Here is a 21,402-nt window from a genome sequence, read left to right as displayed (position 1 = left end):
CTCATTTTATTTTAATGAAAAATTGTCACAACACCGACTAACTAAATAAAATGTGAAAATTAAAACACATTACCATTTGTCATTATGCATTTAAAACAAAATGAGACCTCCAGTTTAAAAAATTCTGAAGGTAGGCCAAACCCCTTCAAGAATACCTAAAAATTACTTATTTCTTCTTATATCTTTAATGATCCGTTTCTTTTTATATCTTTAATGATTCATTTAAATTGAGGAAGAGTTAACTAAAAATTAGCTTAATTTTTGTTCAACTCTACTCTACTTTACTTTCCTCTGCCTTTCTCTCCTCCTCAATTTAAATTGACCCTAATTCTTTTAAAATTAAATATTTATTTGTTTAAATATAAATATAATAGAGAAAATAGTAATAAATAATAATAAAGTCAAATCAAGTGAAAAATATATATAAAATTGATGTACAACATTAAATAAATTAAAATCAGAGTGTGAATACAAATGGAATTTTTTTCCCCAAATGGCTGTAAGCACTAAGCTGTAAGCCTGTAGGCTAGGAAATTGAAACAAACGTGTCAAAGTAGGGAAGATATGTTTTTACTTTTTACTATGTTTAAGATAGCTAGCAAAGAAAGCTAAAAAGTAAATGGGGTTACATGCTTTACACACAATAGAACTTTTATTGAAAGAGGTGCATTTGGACCAAAATTAAAGTGAGCGATCATGATTACGATTTGTGCATGCCTTTATAACAACTCGCCATGATTACATTAATTCTTGCTTTCCTCTATTGGACCACAAAAAAAAGTCTTACTAATGAAATGTTGAGGGACTGTTGACCAGTTGGAGTCTTTTGAAAAATGTTCTTAAAAACTCTTAAGGAATTGATTTTAAGAATGAAACTAAAAATTTATTTTTGTTGTTATCAAGGTAAAAATGCTTTTGGAAATAAGTAGCTTAAAACTAGTTTTTGGAAAATAGAAAATTGAACACTTATTTGGTGATAAAACAAAAACAAAAATTTGGTTTTTATTTTTATTCTAAAGCCTCACTTTGACCAACCCCCTTTTGATTAGAGAGGCCATGGGCAAAGGCTTTAATGGGAGGATGCCAAGCCTGGAAACCTTCCCACACTCCTCACCCAAAATGCACTCTCTCAAAGCATAGGATTTTGACCTCTTCAAAAATAGAACAAAATTCACAAGAAATTCCAAATAAAGAGGCAAAATACACAACAATCATTCAAATGAGTGGCATTTCTACAAACAATGCTAACTTTTACTCTTAAGAATACCAAGGGGGAATCTTTACAAGGGCTGTAGCCAGGAAGATAAATTTACAACAAAGCTGAAACCAATCCTGCTATTACTGATTAATTATTGACCATCATGCTAGCAACCTGAGCACGGTAATTCACAGTCAACAATGTCCAGTGTTGTCATAAGCTTTGTGGTGAATGTATATATCAAGCAAACTGAATTGCAGCAAGGAAATTGCTCCTTGATAAGCTTGTCAACAACTGTAGCCATTGGCATAAGTCTTCGACTGAACAAATCAAGAACCTTTTCATCCGCGAAATGGTGGTTGGTTTTCAAAAGGCAGCTCAATGTTTGTTGCATTAGCATAAAATTCTTCCAAGTTGTAGAAAGCTCTCTGTTGAGGAAGAAATATATGGACAACTACATCACCTGACATGAAGACAAGACAACAGTTACCTGGTTAAACAACTCCAGACCAAAAATTCCAGGCTACTAAATCAAATGTGGCGAGAACAAGGATCTCATAGTTATGTGAATAAAAGGGTCCCTCTTGTGGGGCCATCATTTTATTTATATATGCAGGACACACAATAGCAATTGAACCAATAGATGGTCCACTCCAAGAAACAAATGACAGTCTTCAGACATTTATAAAGAAGCCACTTCCGCGGTAGATCTATTTTCTAATTCTCTTTTGTTCGTTCTTATAAGTAATTAAAAGTATATTAGAAAAGCAAAAAGGTGTGCTACATATACACGGGGGAGATCTATTTTTAAAATTCTTGCAATGACCCATCAGTATCCCCCATAAATTATTAATAGGTGTGTTCCTAGTCAATTGAAACATTTGCATTTAATAGTTTGAAATCTGGCTATAAATATACAATTTACTTGTGAACAAAGTAAATATTGCATAAATCATGTTCATTAATTATGCATGAACACATACATATTCATGATCCAATTAAAGCCATTCTACTGATAGCCCTATTAGATCGTAATCACAAAAACTAACAGCAAGAGATATACAGTAATAGAACATGATAGATGTACTCATTCCAAAATAAAACATGTATAATTTTTTCTTTTGAAAGGAAAGAGAAAAGGATATCAAAAGTTGGTTTATGTGAACTATAACAACCAACAGATCACATCCTGAATCCAGCTCATTAATGAAATGAATGGGATTTCTTATCTTCACAAGGAAGATTCAAAAAGAACCAAAAAAAATTTATAGTTAATAATTTTGAAACAGTTTTGAGTGGAAAAGTGGCATTCGTGGAGCATGAAAAATATGCACCAGAAATAATGGCTGTGGTCACCAGTGGAAAGGTAGCAAACTTCAAGAAGGTAATAGTTCCACATCAACAAAATATTTATTATTAGTATTATTATGGCTGGAATCTCAAAGAATTGGCTGTGTTCACCAGTGAAAAATGTCACCAGAAGAATAAAAATAAAACCTCAAGGTAGTAAAGGTCAAATGAAATGAGACTGCACATGACATCCTCCTCTCAAACCAAAAAGTTGCTAGGGCTGATGGTCACCAACCAATGGTAACAGGAAAATTTTCTGTCGTTTTAACTTATACTGGAATAGACAAGGACTGCTGGATTATAATGCAAGATCACTTACCAAAGTCCAACAACGTCCAAGAGTTGGGTTTCGTGTCCCCAGATGGAACTCTCCCATACTTCTTCTCAGCTAGATCTCTTATCTTTGACCTGCATTGCAGTGTGAGACAAAATGACCAGTTTAAGGATTGCTACAGACTGATCAATATGGCTATAATTACACTCTCCCAAACAAAAATATGAAGACCATCATCAAAGTTGGACTCATACCCAATGGCATCAATCTGAGGGCGAGAGAATGCAGTGGTAATGATAAAAAATCGAGTCCAATACACAAGAGGCTTCACAAATAGCACTTTTATATCAGCTGCCTTCACCTGACTTGCAACGTTTGCCAATTCCACAGCAACTACAGAGAGTCAGGAAGAAGGTTTAAATTGGCACTGTTTGAGGTATATTTCTGCTTTAAGTAAGTAAGAGAAGAGGGTAACAGAATCGAACAACTATCTGAAATTTTACCTCACCAGAGACATGACGAGGAGTGACAGTTTGGAATATATATATATATATATATATATATATATCCATACATCCCCGTTTCCAGGTTAGATATTACAATCAAACTTTCGGTAAACAACCTGGGCACAAGGTACAACTACGACTACTATTGCAGAAAGGCAATATGCTAAAACCATGCATAATCAAAATTCAGCTTGCTCAATCAAGTAAATAGCATCTGAAGTATTTATCATTTCTCTTTGCCGTATCATTCCAAAAGAGACTACTTGTATTTCAGAGAACTTTTGACATAAAGCGATATCAGGAGTTTTGAGGAACGAATTCATTCCTGTCTCCAATAGCTGATCACAAATTTTTCTCAGAGAACACTACATTCTACTACAATCCTTGTGATTAAGTTTTATACAATCAAAAGTCACTATATAATTTTCTAAAACACACCAATAAGAAAGGTGAATTGATTCAAGTTGAGAGAACAAAAAAAGTTAGAGGACGACCAAAATAACATTAGTAGATTTAGTTAAAAGGATATGTCAATTAAGGAAGTAACAAAGACTATGACTTCAAATAGAATAGAGTGGAGGAGAATAATACATGTAGCTGGTAGTATGATTTGGAAAATGATTTTTTAAATATTTATATATAAAATATTCCCATATGTAATAAAGTAATCCAGTGTGGAGCATTATTTTAAACTAAAAGGAGACCAGATATCAGCTAGAAAGGAGCCAAAAAAAAAAGGGATGGGATAGGTCAAATTTTTGCCATTACTGACACAGGTAGCTATCTTGCTTTCAAACGGTTGAAAAACAAGCTTACATGATAAGCTTTCAGCATCATCATCAACCTCTGCACTCTGAGGCTTTTGGTCATTTCTTCTGAATACCACCTTTCCATATTTATTAAACAATTCATCATACATATCATCTGTATCTTCGCTTACATTCTGCAAAATAATTATTTCATGTCAATTCTGCAGCCTCAAGGCAAATGAATATGTTGATAGATGTACAGGTACAGAAAATAGATATCTTTCCGGGGGATAAGAGCAGCACAAACATAGATGCATATATAAATAAGATTCAATATGACACAAAAACATTTTATCCAAGCATAATTCTCTTGTATCCCCCCTCCAAAAAAAAAAAGAAAATAAAAGAAAGGGAAATGTGAGGAATTTCAAGTTTTAGGGACAAATCGAGGAAAAAAAATACAAAGGGAATTATTCACTTCAGCAATAAGTTTTCAGTACAGTAATTGTACATACAGTGTTTAAATCAATTAGCTTCCTACTTATTAAATGTTCTTAAATAGGTTTTGTTCATGTAGTATGGAATTGCATAGCTCACAGCTAAAAGGCCATGAATTGAATCAAGGGAGTACTTAAATATATCATACAAATTAAATCTCATCATTTTGTCTTCAATAGAATTTTCATGGCACCTCCATTGTGTTAACCGCACCATACAAGAATATAGTAGAAGAAAACCAAATGATCTGATCCATATCAGATCATAGCCTAACTAACAAAGATCAATATCTCACGGTTTCTACATAATCATTAACTAGGGAGCCATGCCTTCTATAGTTAAGGTATCGACAAAAAATAAAAATAAAAAGATTGTAGTTAAGGCATATTAGCCAAGGTAGAAGCCATCAGTACATCTGCAAGGTGTATATGCTCAGATCCATCTCATAAACAAGTCAATACTCAACACCTAGGGATAGCACACTTAGCTTGGTAACACAGCAAATTAAGCAAACATCATTGGATCAAATCTACCCTCTGACTTCATTTTAACCAACAGAATCCAACCTAGTGTATTAGATATCACGTACTTAACCACATGTAAGGGCTAATGAGCTTTGGCTCAAATGGCTGTTCCTCTTCCAACAAGAGTGGATAAAAAGTGAGGTTGCTGGTTCAAAACTCACTTGGTCTGGGTGTAACTTACTAATAAAAATAATAATAACAGAACAAGGTCAAATTCGTAAGGCCTAAATACTACTTTACCCTTTTAAATATAATCTCTTGCGAAATGAATTTATGGTTATATCAATAATTCCACAAAAATTAGATTGGTTCTTTCTCCCCGTAGCTGTTATGAAGTTGAAGGAAGGAGCCATGGCCAAAATTGATAACAATACTCTCCCATACTGGAGGAAGATAATTTTTTTTTTTTTAAAGTAAAAAACTTCATTGAAAATCAATATGAGGAGGAAAAAAAAAAAGGCAAATAGGCAGCATGCTAAAAAATAACAGCATGCTAAACAGGAATGAAAGAACAAAAATCAAGCATGTCAGGAAGAGAAATGAAAATAACAACACCCAAAGATAATTATTGACGTTGGCATGTTCATCAAGTTGGTTTCCACCACAATTAAACTTACTCCTTTTGCTCAAGCCAAAATTCTTGTTAGAAGCAATTCCAAACTCATGGTGGTTCCTATTTCAGTTGGAAAGAGCTCTTCCAGCCAAAAAATGCTGAAGTAGGCCAATATTTAGACCAAGAAAATATACAAGGGGTTTATAAATTACATACCATTTTCCCGATTGGTACAAGACATGTTGCCCATTTTGACTGAAAGAAGACAATATGCTACTATCTTGGGGTTTAGGACCAAGGACTAAACACTTCACTGACAATTGGCATTGTCAAGTGAGACCTTACAGTAGAACAGACCATTAGCACATGCCTCCCTTAACCATTAAATATTGGGAATTAATTGAGGGCAAAGAACGAAGGGCTTCGCCTAAGAACTTATTCCATAATGATGTTTCTCCAGGTGGTCTACCTTTCTCGTCAGGATGTGTGACAATTGACACCATCTCTGAGACTCTGATTTGGACCCTATACAACAGTCACAAAACATAATTAGCTAAAGGACAAATGTTCACCTCTATAAATACCTAGGCATAGTATTCAATGCTAATCAATCAAATTATAGCAATAATCAATCATTGCTTGATTATCCTTGTTTTCATGGCCCTACGAATTCCATCATCTCCCTAAACCTAAATAGTCGACCATGACCACCACTCAAAGAATAAACCCATTTTGTGCTTACCCTCTTAGAAAATAGGTCTACATAGACTCGACTAAGGCATCTTTGTGGATACCTTAGATTATAACCACCAGCCTGAACACTCATGGGAACAGCCTCACTTTCCCATCTCTCCACCTTCCTCAAGGTGTATGTGCTACTGATGATGCACTCACTAATCCCTTAGTCTCAACCAAGTATCATTGAGCTAAAAAGTTACCCCCCAAGACACACAGGCTACAATAGAAGGCTTGCCTTTTCAAGGTTCTTTATTATCACAGAATGTAGATAACTGAGTGGAGAGTATCTGAAGCTTCTGATGCATTGATCCCTCATAGGATACATCTATAATTTGCCTTAACTGAACAGAGGCTTAATAGAAGAAAGATACGCTGGCTACAGTGACATAGCCACTGAGAGCCTGACCTGGATAAGGTGAAAGTGTTGATATCTAGTTGTAAACGTTATGCGGTAGCTAAACTAAAATATTAAATATGACCAACAAAAAAAAAACTTCTAATTTATTAACTGACTCTATCATTGGTCTCAAATCAGCTGATAAAGATAATCAACTGAGGGAAGTGTTTCCTAGTGCGGAACCACAATTATAAAATCTTTTGATGAGTACATGAACCCTTGACTTACATATTAGAATAAAAATAGAGTAGAATCATCTAACAAAGAAAATGAATAACCGGTGTGAAAAGGAACACATCTTTGAAGAAAGCATTAGCTTTAAACCGTTCAAACTCAAAGGTAAAGTTGTATTTCTATTCACTACCACCCAAGACTTTAAACCGTTCAAACTCCATGGTAAAGTTGTCTTTCTATTCGCTACCACACAAGACAACCTTAAATTTTCCTATGAAATTAAACTAGCTAACATGATGGAAACAAAACTACTACTAATTGAGCTTAATTGAGTTAACCTTCCATATACTTAAATTTAAAACAATACAAAACGTTATCAGCTACAACCAACTCATTTTCCTTTATATTCCAGAGTCTGAATCAAACTAGGCAAAACCAAAACGAACTAAAAGAAAGAAGAACCAAAAAGAAATTATAATAAAAAAGCTATCTTTTACCTCTTTGCCAATAGCCAGAACTAAAGACGAGTCCTTTGACTTAGAATTGAGGTTTCTGTTACTGGGTATTCTCCAAATGCACTTGTGGTGTGCAAAATGATGCCCATTCATGCATGAGGAACCATAAGCCATTCTGGGTCTTTCGTAGAACTTCGATTCAAAGAGACCCAGTGGCCGGAACTCGCCGGTAAACGGATTTCCGGCTCCGGTGCCGGTAATAGATAGCATAGTGGACACTGCCATTATTGAGGATGAAGGACAGTTATTACACTGTGTGTATGGCTATGAAGAGAAGATGAGATGAGGGGAGAGTGTGTGACTTTAGGGGTGGCCGAATCCAACCCAGCCCATAAACTTGCCCAGAGCCCAACCCCGTTGGCTTTTATTTTTTATAATAATAATTATTATAATTAATAACATGGTGGGGGGGAAGGGGAGGGAGGGGGAATGAATTTTGAATTCTAGACGTCTTTGAAAATATTAAAAATGTTAATTGAGTTATAAAATTTAAATTTATCTTTGAAAATCTCAATTATTACAATAAAAATTGTGGGTGCCAGAGAGTAATGGGCCTATTCCCGAACAATCTGGGCTCCATAGGTGCTGGGATAATCTTAGCCCAAGATGGGCCCATGTTGGCTGATAATCTAAAGAAGCAATTGTGGTAGCCTAGCCTCTGTAAGCTCTTCCAAAAGCCCAAGTTAGCCAAGAATGAAAGGAAGTGCCTTGAGGAAATTTACCGGCCGAACACGAGACTTGGCGTCAGGCACAAATTACTATGAAGTCACCTCAACAGTAGGAAAGAACAATAACCTAAACTGAAGAAACCACCCACACTACGTGAATGGAAGGATCCACTGACACACCTGATATTCCTACATCATAACCACCCCCACTAACACAAGCCTATAAAAGTAACAAGAGGAGGAAAAAGGGGTTGGACCATAATTCAGGGGAGACACACACGAGAGTAGAAGTGAGAACATTGTTTGTAACTTGCATGGATCCCTCTTGGTTCTCGGGAAAAGAGGTGGGCAGCTTGGGACCTTTCTCGACCGAGCCAAATTAGTCACGTTTCAACCTTAGTCCAAGCTTAATCTTGATCCATTGTTCAAAAAACCATTCTAAGAGCCTCCCATTATAGGTCATACGCAATTAAGAACATAAATAAATTTTTGGGGCCCATATCCCTAAAGACCAAAAGGTTTTTGGAGGTAGAGCCACCACGAAAATTAATAAAACAACCTATCACATAAGGAAGGTGCCTTTAAATATAAATAATAAACCTTCTTTACATTTAACATATGAAAATTTTATTCAATATTCTTAGAACAATACTCTATTTTTCTTATATGAATTGTGAGTCATACTTTAATCTATATCTATATAATATTTACATGCTGAAATGAAGTAGTGTTTATTGTTGCTCTACTTGCTCTTATAAAACCACATTAGTGTAACATTTCAATCATATTCAGTTCACATCGGTCCATTTATGTTTATTCGGTCTAATTTAGTCAATTTTACAATGATATGTTTCTCTTCAATCCATGATACTCCTTAAATATACAAAAATATGATAGAAATAACATATATAAATAAAACAAGAAAGCAACTATGTCATGCTACTCTATTTGATAAAATGATAGACCTATTCAGTGTAATACATATTTCTTTTGTACCTTATATTCATCTGCATAAACTTTTTACAATTGCTAGAATTGATTAGAATGGTGAAAGTTTTTACATGTTCTAAAAGTTTATAACGGATAAGGTTATCATATGAAGATTGAGAAGTTATATGTTTTGGGGAGAAAAAAAAAGTATGTAATAGTTAATTCTTATATGAGTTTACAGATTATCAAAATATAAATTATTATAGCTTTGTTTAATAGTGTTATTATGTGATGAAATGGAAAATGAGTTTTTATGATTGCTTATTAACTTAAAAAAAATGCAAAATAATGTTAGGTTTCCCATGAAATAATCAAGATTAATTTTCATGTTCAAATCAAAATTATACTTTCTCTAATTTTTTATTGTATTGCGTTTTGATGCATATATATATATATATATATATATATATATATATATATATATATATATATATATATATATCACTATATTATAATGCATTACAAACCGTCTTGCCATATATAATAATTGAAAGTACAAATCAAGATATAGACTTCTTTATTAATTAAAAAAAGAAGAAGATAAAGACTTTTCTTTTTTGATAAATAATAAGAGTTTTATTGATGAAAAGAACAATGTGTTTACGATTGTAAACTCACTGCCCTTGAAACAAAAACAAACAAATCATAAGGAAAGTCTAATAGAGATAAGGAAATCAAACAGGGAACTACAATGTGTAAGTCCCCACATACGAGACCACTTAAACAAAGTCCTAGCAAGCAAGTTCTTCAACATATCTCTAGGTCTCTTAATGTCCTCAAAAGTTCGGGCATTGCGTTCCTTCCATACTAACCACATAAGGCATGCTGGTACCATATTCCAAACCTTAGAAGAGTAAGTTTCCAACCAATTCCTCAAAGCAAAAAGAAGAGAAACAATAGTATCCGACATCATCCACTGAACCCCAAACATAATAAGGAGCTCACTCCACAAAGCAGATGCAAACTGACAATGAAGCAAAATGCGATCCACAGTTTCCTCATCACACCTACAAAGACAATTAACAAGGGGCAAATTCTTCTTAACAAGGTTATCTATTGTAAGAATCCTACTCCTAGCAACTGTCCACAAAAAGAAAGATACTCTTTTAGGTACCTTTACACACCGAATGTAAATGTGATCCACAGTTTCATAATGTATATTATATATTACAATGTAATCACATTATTTTGAGATGAGTTTGAAATTATTACATACAACTGATACAAGTCTTAAGAGTTATCAAAATTGAACTGTAGATTGACCCAATTGAAATATTCATTCATTGGTTCAACCAGTGGTTTATTGGTTGAATAGTAAGTTCCTAAAAACATCTAAAATAAAATAAAAGGTATCAAGACCTCTTTGAATATTTGATTATTTATTTGGGCATATGCAGTCTCTTGTCTTATACACATTGAGTTATTATAGAGAGAAATCACTCAGGGGTGGTCTCAAGATGCTAGCAAAAAGTTTTGAACTTAGGTTAGTTATCCAATTTATAACTAAAAATAAATAAAAGTATATCATATGACATTTAACTAAACAAAATTTTTATGTAAATTAGTCCAAAAGTCTTTTTTTTTTTTTTTTTTTTGAGAAGATAGTCCAAAAGTATTTGAATGGTTGAATGCCCAAATACAATTTTCATTTTTCACATAAAAGCCCTTGGATAAATTCCCTTAACCTCCCGTTTGGGCAAATACCGCTCAAGTCCAAAACGTTTTAAAATTGACCAATTAGATCATATTAGTCCCTAATAATATTAACACCGTTACCCCTCCGTCATTTTTCTTTCCCTCGCTCAGAACTCTCTCTAGTCTCTTCTCTCTGCAATCCCAGCCAAAGCCATAACAAAAAAAACCCAAATCTTTCCACAAAACTCAAGTTCTTCATGGCTTCCATTTGATTGGGATTAAAACAAGGATTTGTCACTCCAGCTCCAGGACGACGAGTGCCACGAACGCTCTGTTTCCGTGTCCTGCTCTTCGCCGCTCAGCAGCGAGGTTTCATCGGAGGAGATTCGAGCGTGTAGGATGAGGCTCATTTCTGCTATGGCTCGTCACCATCAAATGAATCTCTAGCAAAATTCCACTCTCAGATCTCCCACGTTCTTCATGGCTTCCACCCTCAGCTCTGCCTCTAAGTGAGTCTCTTTTTCCAGAGCCATTCAATTTTTTTTTTCTTGAATAATAAGTGGATCTTTGTGTTGTTTCTTGTTTTGGAGCTGTTTTTGGATCTGGGTTTTTGTTTTTACATCTTACTTTTGGCTTTTGAGTGTGCAAATGATTGATCTTTGAATTGTGTCAAATGGGTGTATTTCTTTTCTTTAAAGGGTTTCTATATCTTTTTGGCTTTGGCTTTGAGTTTTGTGGTAGGATTTGGGTTTTTTTTGTTATGGCTTTGGCTGGGATTGAAAGAGGGAGAGAAACGAGAGAGAAGAGACTTGAGAGAGTTCTGAGTGAGGGAAAGAAAAATGACGGAGGGTAACGGTGTTAAGGGTGTTAGGACTAATATGTCTTTTAGGAATAATTGGTCAATTTTGAAACGTTTTGGACCTGAGTGGTATTTGCCCAAACCTCAGGCTGGTTAATGGAATTTACCCAAAACCCTTCTAATTTTATTTTATTTTTCACATAAAAACCCTTCTAATTTTTGTTTGGTTGTTTGTATGCCTTTTTTGTTGTAGTAGGCAAGGGTTTTGGGCGTGGCGCCTCGGACTCCATATCGGAATTGAGCTTGATTGAATTACTAAGACACAGACACAGATACAGACACACAAATAACCAAACATCTGTTTGCTTCATTTGTGCGAACGCAAGCAAGCTAATCCATCCTTTGAAGCCATTCTTTTACAAGGTGATCTGTCTGACCCACTTCTTGTTTTTGCTATAGCTACTGCTTAAGCTTAACTACTTGTTATTTCGCGGCCTATGTTTTACTATGTTTGTTTTTGTTAATTTATGCTAATACTATGATCTACATTTATATTTTATATCATTCTTTTCTCATTGCATTGTTTCCCAGTTTTCTTTAAGCAAAACGATTTTTGAGCCCATTTTAGATGATTCAGTCAAAGGGAGAAACCCAAAAAACAAAAATGTCATTCACAAAACGGGTCTTAATTTGATTCATTCATAGATGAGAAAAAAAATGGAAGAAAATGCTGGCAAACAGCGAATCCGCAAAGTGGTCACGAATAAAGAAGCAAAATATAAGAATGAGAAATTGGCCAATGAAAAGAGCTGGCTCTTAGAGGATCTGAGGGACAAAATTTAGAGTTAATGAAGTTGGAGAACTACCAGTCTGCCATGAAGAAGGAGATGGATGCTTTGAGGTTTGAAAAGTTGAGTTTGGAGCAGTATTTGAGCATCTTGCACTTGTTCATGGAAAGTCTTGGGATTTCGGACAAGATGCGCCAGAGTCCTTTGCCACTGTTCAATGCTTGGCATTAGTATGCTTTATTTTTAGTCTATATTTAGTCTAAGGAATAGATTGATTGACATTAGTTGGTGTGTTTATGTGGATAGGGTCAGTTGATATGTTTTAATTTGTTGTGTCTTTACTCTTCACTCTTTTTTACTGTTGTTAGTGTTTTGGGTATAGTTCTTTAGCCCATTCTAGGTTCTAATGGAATTTTTTTTTGTAAATAAGTAATGTGTCAAAATAAATTCAATTATTTGTTATGCAAAGAACAATGTCCGGACAAGGTACATTACATAGAATTATTGGGCATTTAGTTTGTGTTCTTAGTTTTCTGTTTGTGATAGCTTAGTTGTTTTGTGGTTATGATATTTTGCTGCTGTTAAATTGTTATCATAGTTCTATACTTATATGGGTGTTGTAATTAAAAAGAAAAAACTAATCTTTAACTTTGTGGGGGATGGATGTACTGCATTTCAGATGGATGAGGATTTCTATAAAAATAATTTGGGATCCTGAAGTCTAATAATTACTTCAACTATTGAGAAATCTGTCTAAGGTAGGGGTTTGCTTAGAAATATTTTGATATCATGTTCTATATTCAGAGAGCCAGACAGGTAAGGATTTCTATAAAAAATAATCTAGGACACTTCATTGTAGTTACTTCAAATACCAAGAAATATTTCAACTTTCAAGGGTAAGCATTTCATTTTGAAACTTACAATGTGTCTCTATTATCTTTTTAATGCTGTTCATTGGCATCAGCCGCCTATAGGTGTATGTGATAGAATTTGATGCTTTATATTGTGTTTCATGGGAAAGGACTCAATTGAATCTATTAATATTGGTTATGATTGCTCATTTGATTTTTTTTGGGGCTAAGTAATAAAGATTTATTGATATAAAAAAGGAGACACCAAGTACACAGGGAGTATACCGGGGGGACAAATTAAATACAGAAACTACATAAATCAAGTAAATCAACAATTGAAGATAAGGATTGGTTTCTCCACACTGACAACCAGTCCAATAAGGTTTTGAAAAAGAATAACTTGAGATTAGGCAGAGAACTCTCATTATCTTCAAAGCACCTGCTGATTTGATGTTAATGGAAATTGATATTTTTGCTTTGTGTAATGTCAACAAAGTAGGGGATCAAAGATATTTGTATTTTTGTCAAGTTCATGAAAGGCAAGGATGCTAATTGTCATAGCAGGTTGTTCTTAATGAATTGAATGCATTGCTCTCAGTTAAGCATAAAGATATGTCTTAGCTTTCTGTTTCATTTTTAGGAATCTTATAAACATAAATGAGTATTTGGAGAGACATGGTGGATATGTGGTTTTATTTATTTTTGGTTTATGAATGGTTTTTATATGGTATATTTTCATTGAATTAGATTGTTCGTGAAGGATTTTGATTGCATATTAAATCAAATTCCTTGATACATTGTATATTAAAAGGTTGGTTGGTTCTATATTTGAAAATTGGCATTGAGGCGTTTTTTTTTTTGGGTCTAGGATGGCGGTTTCCTATTATTTATGTCCTCAATCTCTGAGAGTGTCCTTTGGATCCCATCTTTGTATTTCCAATAGTGGCTACAGTTGGGACAAACATAAGAAGAGGATCCGTCATCTTGTTTATGCTTCTACCAGGCAACCAGAGAAAGACCTTTGTCTTGAATCCAAGGTATTTTACTACTTAATGTTACTTTTTGTCTCTTATGTGCTTGTCATTGTGCATTCATAATCTATTTATGTTTCTAATTGCCCTTCTCCTTAGTGTTAAAATAGGAGTTGATAAACTCTGGTTTTGCAGCCTATGTGTGACCTGAATATACTTGTTCATTGTTCGCTATTAATTTACCTAAATTGGTTATGCCCGTTCATCTGGATGTTTTTTTTTTTGGGTGTGATTATGTATTGTGTGCATTTAAGCAATATCTTAAGAACTGAGTTGTGATCTTCTAAGTACCAACATAAACTAGTTAAAAGGCATGTTTTTAGTATTAAAGGAAGAAGACGCATCATGCCAAATTTGGGATAGGACATAAAAAGGAGAGAAAATGGACTAAGGAGTATGTATGTCTTTGCAGCTTAGGCTACATAGATTAGCCAGTGGAGTTGATAAGTGAGCTAGGATAAAATTGCAGGAAGATTTGTTTACTATGACTCAGTTTTTTTTTTTTTTTTTAAAATTTTTTTTTAAAATTATATTTCTTATTGAGACCCTTGGCATAAATTGTCTACTAAAATGGGTTAGTAGTAGTCGTAGTCCCCAACCAATCTCTACATAATAGTAATCTTAAGTTTATGTTGTTGATGGTGGCAAAATGACTCTATCACATCTAATGGAAAGTGCTTTGAGCTGGAATTATTACATTATAAATGACCAGAAGATTTAGGTTAAAAGGAGGGGCTATTAGAGTGAAACATGGCCAACATGATTTGCTTGATCAATGTACTTTTAGTGTTTAATTTTGGGGTCTCATTGTAGACTCCCTGTGTACGGTGCTGCCCCTTTAGCCCTTTCTAATGAAATTTTACTTATTAAAAAAAAAAGATTTCTTTGGCCTATTCTGTCAGTCTTGGACCAGAGGTAGAATTGCAAGATTATTTACGAGTCCTATAGTTTATGTGGGTAAAGTAATACTATCCTCCACTTCTTCTATTTGACGGTTTGAACAAGTCCATCTTTTTGTTCCTTTTCTTCTTTTGTAGTTATAGCTATAGGTTCTTATATAGATGAGTAGTTATCGTTTTGGTTAGGAATATAGGTGATGGAAGTAGAATTATACATTGAGGAGGTCAAATTCCCTTCCAATTCCTATTTGGATAGAACCTCATTTGCCTGAACAATGACCTTCCCCTCCTGAACTGCTTGAGACAAACACAGTAGTAGTATATGTTGGTGTTGTTACCACTCACACTACCAGTTCGAATTGTGTCGTAATTTACATGCTTTTTCTCATGAAGTGACATTTACTTTATCTTTTAGCTTCTTCACCTTCTTCTTCCTTGGGTGAGAATGGTGGAGGTTGATCCCCGTTTGTCACCACCCAAGGTTTGTCCAAAGGAGAACCAAAGGGCTGGTAATCAAGGTATTCACATCTAGAACATCTACCAAAGAGTTCTGCTTTAGGTAAACTTTGGGTGGTTCCAGGTGGATTCACTTCCCACCTTCTCACCTAAAGAATATGAAGAAGTTGAAAGCTGATTGATGATGTAACTTCTTCATCAACAAAGAGTGCAAATTGCGACACAATCAGAGTTGGTAGTGTGAGTGGTGACATCAGCAAATACCAATGTCTTGTTTATCTCAGGGAATTCATGTTGGTAAGGTTGTCCAGACACATGAGTTTCCCCCTAGATAGGAATTGAAAGGGAATTCTCCTCAACTGTTACTTCCTCCTTTATTGCTTATGTTGCCTAATCGAAATAGTAGCTACTCATCAGCATTAGTAGTACTTATATAGCTACCCAAGAAGAAAAAGATAAGGACTTGTTTGACTTTTTAACAGCATAAATAGAAGAGCAAGAAAAGAAGAAGTAGAAGAGGATGATCATACTTTACCTATGGAAACAATGTGACCTGTAAATGATCTTTAGTGACCCTTACCTTACCGGTCCAAAACTAACAGGAAATGTCAAAAAAGTTTTATAGGTCTACATCTTTAACCTGCCAACACTCTGCTGTCCCCTCCTGACCTAACTCATCTGGCATCTAATAAGTCTAGCTTTAAGGGGTTTCCAACACTCCCCAATGCCAATGAGCTCTCGTTGGCATCCTTCAACATGTGCATTTACAATATTATCCTTTTTGATAGTAAATAGTTATTGACCATCCAATTGTTTTAGAAAAAGCTTATAACCCTAAAGGTTATAGAGAGATATAGCCTAACTATGTTTTTTAAATGTTATATATAGAGAGAGATATAGCCTAACTATGTTTTTTAAATGTTATATATATATATATATATATATATATATATATTAATAAATCATACTTCTACTCCTAGGATTTGCGAGTTTATATTGCCTAAGTAGGATTTCAAATTTGCAATTCAAAAGAAAGCAAAAGATGAGCATTGTAAGTGCCTCTTGGCATTGAGGATTGCTGTCAACCCTTTCAAGCTGAACTTATTAGATTATCATCAAGGAGAGTTGTATTAAAATGAAGGTTCATTAGAGTGTTGTCAGGTTGAAGAATTGTTTCTTTGGGTAAATTAATATGACTATCCTTATCTTCAAATTGATATTTTCCTATTTGTAAATCGGGGTTCATACTTCAAAGTGATATTTGCAAATGGCCAAGGCATGATGCGTGTTCAATGATGGAATTATCACTTAGCATTTGTAGGTGAAGTTTTGGTGCAAACAATGAACAGTTAGAAGGAAACCAAGATTAAAGGAAAAGGTTATTTAGGAGTCCTAGTCCTTGCAGGAATCGTATTGGTAATAATCTGTAAAGCAATCTTTATGAATTGAATAAAGGAGATAGATTGAATTTAATAAAATTCCAGTAGCTTATTTTAAGCTTTATGGATGTGATTCCCTTCTCATTCCTAAATCTAACTGCTTAGGGAACCTAGGTGTGATTGCCTATACTTTATCCTTATCTGTTTCTTGTTCTATTCACTGTTTTAACACCATACAGGCAAACAATCATCAAACTCATTCAAGATCCAATATTTTATTACCTAACCTACCTAAAGCCTTAAACATCAAAACCCTATTCAAGAACCTTAACTGAATGCTGAGTTTTTAAAAATCCTGCATCAAAATTTGTATCAGATCCATTAAGGCTTCTGTCCTGCATCAGATTCATTAAATTAAAGTTGTCACAATTGTTGTTTTGTGTTAGAGTGAAGTTACAGCAGTCTTAAATCATGCATCACCTCTATCTCTATTGTTAGAAGAGGAAGTTTGGCAATAATTTATAACAAAGGAATCCTATGTATAATTGTGTATTCAATCCCTATTATCAAAAAAATGATCTTTGCTTGTTATTGTCCTTTTGTTTTTTAATTAAGCCTTTCTGAAAAGTTGTCATAGTTTTCATCTAATTCACCTCCATGCATTATACGATTTCATCTTTTGATGAAGCTGTACAAATTTGACTTCTCCTTTTGTGCTGAATGCATAATTTATAAACTGAATCCTATGGCCCTCTTCCTTTTTTCTTAATTCCTTTATTTCAACTCTACGAGCATTATATGTTTGATTTGGGATTAGTGCTACAATTTTTTCTTCATCTTGGCATCTTGGGTTTTAATAACTGTTGGGATGATTTGTTAATAAATAAACTATTGAGATGATATGTCAATATAGCAGTAATTTGTGTGAGTTGCCTTAAATCAAACCCCCATCCCTTCCCTTCTTTTCTCTTCAATTGATTGATTCAAAGTGGGAGAGGCAGCAGTTTGGTACAGAGGCCAATGGCTTAAGGTTGAGTTTTGTGATTTCAACTAAAAATTCATTATATTGGTGATGGAACGTATAAGACCATCCCCATAGTTGCAGTTTAATAAAAGCAGTGAAGGAAGTCTTTAAAGTAGTTTATAACTCTAAAATATGAAAGGTCATCCTTGTCCATCTGAATGTTTTTTTTCTTGATTCTTTTTTAATTTCTTTGATTCTTATTTCTATTTTAACTAGTCGGTAACCCTTACCAAAGGAGAGTTTTATATAATATTACTTTTTCTCTCCTTTAATTTTTGTCCAAATATGAAATTGGATAATTATGATAGTTATTAATATGCATTTATTTGATAGTTGGGGGATAGGGGTTTTGAACTCTGGAATCTCAATGGTAAACTCTAGGAGGTTGCAATTGAGCCACAAAGCTCTTAGCATTATTCTACCATTTAAAGAAAATATGAAGCGTGAAGTTATGAGACCTCAAAAGTAAAATACATTAGAATAGAATCTAATTTAATTATATATTTAAAATAACATGTAAAATTGTGAGACCTCAAAAGTAAAATACATTAGAATAGAATCTAATTTAATTATATATTTAAAATAACATGTAAAATTGTGAGACCTCAAAAGTTTAAGCAAAACAATATTATGAGGTCAATTATGATGCTTCAGTTTTATATATATTATAAATGACTGAAATTTTGCATTTACAAGTAATTGGAGGGTAATTATTAATCAATAAGTATAATTTCAGGTTCAGACATTGTTAGACAATGTAAAATGGGATGACAAAGGTTTGGCAGTGGCAATAGCTCAAAATGTTGATACAGGAGCCATACTAATGCAAGGCTTTGCAAACCGAGATGCAGTTGTTAAAGCAATTTCCTCTCGGAAGGCAACATTCTATAGCAGGTCACGATCGATGTTGTGGACGAAGGGGGAGACCTCAAACAATTTCATCAATATTCATGATATATTTTTTGATTGTGATCGTGACTCTGTATGTTTCTGAAGGCTCTCAGTTTAAAAATATTGTAGCTATTAATAGTTTTCTTAGATTTGGTTCAGATAACACTCACCTTCTTATCAGATAATATACCTTGGAAAGCCTGATGGGCCTACATGCCACACAGGATCAGAAACTTGTTATTATACATCAGTTTTTGATTTAAAAGAACGCCAACAGGTTTGCACACTCAACCATTTGATAAGCAATGCTAAGTTGCTAACATATCCATTCCCGGCATCACTGTATACAAACTTCAGCTAGTTTTGAAGTGATATAGATCATTCTTGGCAGGTTGAAGGAAATGAGTTGGCATTAACCACTTTGTACTCATTAGAGTCAACAATCTTGCAACGCAAATCTGAAGAAGCAGAACAAAATGGAAAACCTTCATGGACAAAACGTTTATTACTGGACAATCACCTTCTGTGCTCCAAAATCAGGTTCTTGATTATTTAGACTATTCATGTTATCATCCTTTTGGAACATTTTGACCATTTTTGTGTGTTTACATACTTCAATTTAAGATTTTTTATGAGTCTGAACTTTCCTGTGCAGGGAGGAGGCAGATGAGTTGTGTCGAACACTGGAGGAGAATGAGGATAAGTCACGTACTACCTCAGAGATGGCGGATGTCCTCTACCATGCTATGGTTCTTTTGGCACTTAGAGATGTGAAGATGGAAGATGTTATGCAAGTTCTCCGGCAGAGATTTTCAAAGTCAGGTATTGAAGAAAAGAAAAGTCGAGTATTACAGGGCTAGGCATGGGCTGTGTAGGCTGCCCAGTCTGTTCATATTACTTTCATGTTGTAGGCCATTAACCAATAATGGAACTGGTTTGGCTCTTGATGACATTGTTTAAACCTGTTTTGTTAAAGGCTATCAAGCAAAATTTGTTTGTAACTATTTCCCTTTGGAATTGTTTTGGGAATTCATTTATAATACTGTAACTTATCTGTAGTACATGGTGAATGAATAAAATTTCAAACACAGCCTTTAAATGTGGTCATGGTATGGGGTATCTTAACTTTTCTTTAGAGGTTTTTAAATCCTAAGCAACGGTTGAATTACTATTTGCGCAATTTAGAATATTCTCAAATTTCCAAATTTGTAGCAGCAGCAAGGTACTCTCTTGTCTCCAAATTTTTTAGTGATTGAGAGCATTGTTGTAAATGACACGGCTTAGAGCTAACACCATACAGACTCGTCCTAATTTTGCCATGTGTTCACATTGTGTTGGCTGCACTGGAACTAATTCTTATCCTGTTGTAAAAGCTAACACGATATGGACACATGTCCAAATTTTGCAATGCACATCATGTTAGCTTTAGTGCACTGGAGACATTTTGCAAAAGATATCTAGCATACTGGGTTGTTTGGTATAAGAGTTTAAATACATGTTTTCAGTTTTTAAACAACATTTCACGTATTTTTATATATTTTTGCACTCACGAATTTTCAAAAAATGTAAATAATATTACTAAAATAATGTTTTCAAACGGCCTGTCATTCATGTGCCTTTTGCAGAGGAAGAGCCTTGGCTTTGGGACCAAATGAATTCAGTTCAATTATAAAAAAGAAAACACCAGAAGAGTAGTGCCATGCTTTCATTTATTTAAGAAGCTTGTAGCCTATAGGAGTTCCAAATTTTTAGTCTATAAATAAGACTGCTAAAGCATATGATTTCATGGATCATATAATCTTCTAGGCCTTCTTAACATTAAAGTGTATGTAAATCCTCCGACATTCCTTTGAAAACTCACTCACCCTCTCACCCCTTCGTGCACAGGAAAATTCCTCTATGGGTCGAGATACTCATATCTGTGCAGCCCATCAATACAAAAATGCATCATATTATTAACTTAGGTTAATGGGTCATGAGAGGGAATATTATTATTATTATTATTATTATTATTATAGCAGTATCTTATCTTATATTAACGGTACTAAAGAATTCTCTTTAACGCGAATTGGTATTGGTATTTGGTAGACAGGTATTATTAATTATTAGCACGATATATTTCTTTAAGCACATGATGCAGTTCCTTTCAAACTTCATAATAATAATAATATTAAATAAATGGGTCAATTTAATACTAATTAATTAGCAACTACATAGATTGAGGAAATAGATCTATGTAGTTGCTAATTAATTAGTATTAAATTGACCCATTTATTTAATACTATTATTTAATTAGCAACTTGACCATTTAAAATAAAATCTTTTGGGCAGTACAAGTTTCTCACTTTCTGGATTGAGGAAATAGATTCAACAGAGAGACCAATAAAAAAAGGGTCATGCTAACGAGTGCCTTTAGGGTATTAGTTAAAAATCTATTTTAAGAAAGTTTTGTCACCAATTTTATGAGAAATGAAAAAAACTGTTAAAAAATTAATTATTTTTTTTTCTTTTCCGG

The 21,402-nt window shown here is 34.0% G+C and overlaps 2 protein-coding genes across 2 annotated transcripts; one reads left to right on the top strand and one right to left on the bottom strand.

Moving 5' to 3' along the window:
* Positions 1-1,160: 1,160 nt before the first annotated feature.
* LOC142638091 (protein Iojap, chloroplastic) lies at positions 1,161-7,814 on the bottom strand. Its single transcript, XM_075812090.1, has 5 exons — positions 7,459-7,814; positions 4,145-4,271; positions 3,077-3,215; positions 2,868-2,956; positions 1,161-1,661 (listed from the first exon to the last, which is right to left on the bottom strand). The coding sequence occupies exons 1-5, from the start codon at positions 7,699-7,701 to the stop codon at positions 1,540-1,542; spliced, it is 720 nt and encodes a 239-aa protein (XP_075668205.1). The 5' UTR covers positions 7,702-7,814; the 3' UTR covers positions 1,161-1,539.
* A 3,115-nt stretch (positions 7,815-10,929) lies between these two features.
* Positions 10,930-19,994, top strand: LOC142638037 (histidine biosynthesis bifunctional protein hisIE, chloroplastic-like). Its single transcript, XM_075812025.1, has 7 exons — positions 10,930-11,278; positions 11,822-11,991; positions 14,076-14,244; positions 18,733-18,978; positions 19,069-19,164; positions 19,279-19,427; positions 19,543-19,994. The coding sequence occupies exons 3-7, from the start codon at positions 14,077-14,079 to the stop codon at positions 19,745-19,747; spliced, it is 864 nt and encodes a 287-aa protein (XP_075668140.1). The 5' UTR covers positions 10,930-11,278; positions 11,822-11,991; position 14,076; the 3' UTR covers positions 19,748-19,994.
* The last annotated feature ends 1,408 nt before the right edge of the window (positions 19,995-21,402 follow it).

The sequence above is a fragment of the Castanea sativa genome, chromosome 6 (genome assembly GCF_040712315.1).
Source record: "Castanea sativa cultivar Marrone di Chiusa Pesio chromosome 6, ASM4071231v1".
Taxonomy (NCBI): Eukaryota; Viridiplantae; Streptophyta; class Magnoliopsida; order Fagales; family Fagaceae; genus Castanea; species Castanea sativa.
Note: the sequence above shows the minus strand (reverse complement) of the source record. Positions and strands in the feature narration are given on the sequence as shown.

What these genes read in the sequence shown, in the direction of transcription:
- LOC142638037 (XM_075812025.1), top strand. Translation starts at nt 14,077, where the DNA reads ATGGCGGTTTCCTATTATTTATGTCCTCAATCTCTGAGAGTGTCCTTT. An exon ending in ATTTAAAAGAACGCCAACAG is followed by an intron (nt 19,165 to 19,278) that starts GTTTGCACACTC and finishes CATTCTTGGCAG; the next exon opens with GTTGAAGGAAATGAGTTGGC. An exon ending in CTTCTGTGCTCCAAAATCAG is followed by an intron (nt 19,428 to 19,542) that starts GTTCTTGATTAT and finishes TTTCCTGTGCAG; the next exon opens with GGAGGAGGCAGATGAGTTGT.
- LOC142638091 (XM_075812090.1), bottom strand. Translation starts at nt 7,701, where the DNA reads ATGGCAGTGTCCACTATGCTATCTATTACCGGCACCGGAGCCGGAAAT. An exon ending in TTCTGGCTATTGGCAAAGAG is followed by an intron (nt 4,272 to 7,458) that starts GTAAAAGATAGC and finishes ATTATTTTGCAG; the next exon opens with AATGTAAGCGAAGATACAGA. An exon ending in TGATGCTGAAAGCTTATCAT is followed by an intron (nt 3,216 to 4,144) that starts GTAAGCTTGTTT and finishes GACTCTCTGTAG; the next exon opens with TTGCTGTGGAATTGGCAAAC.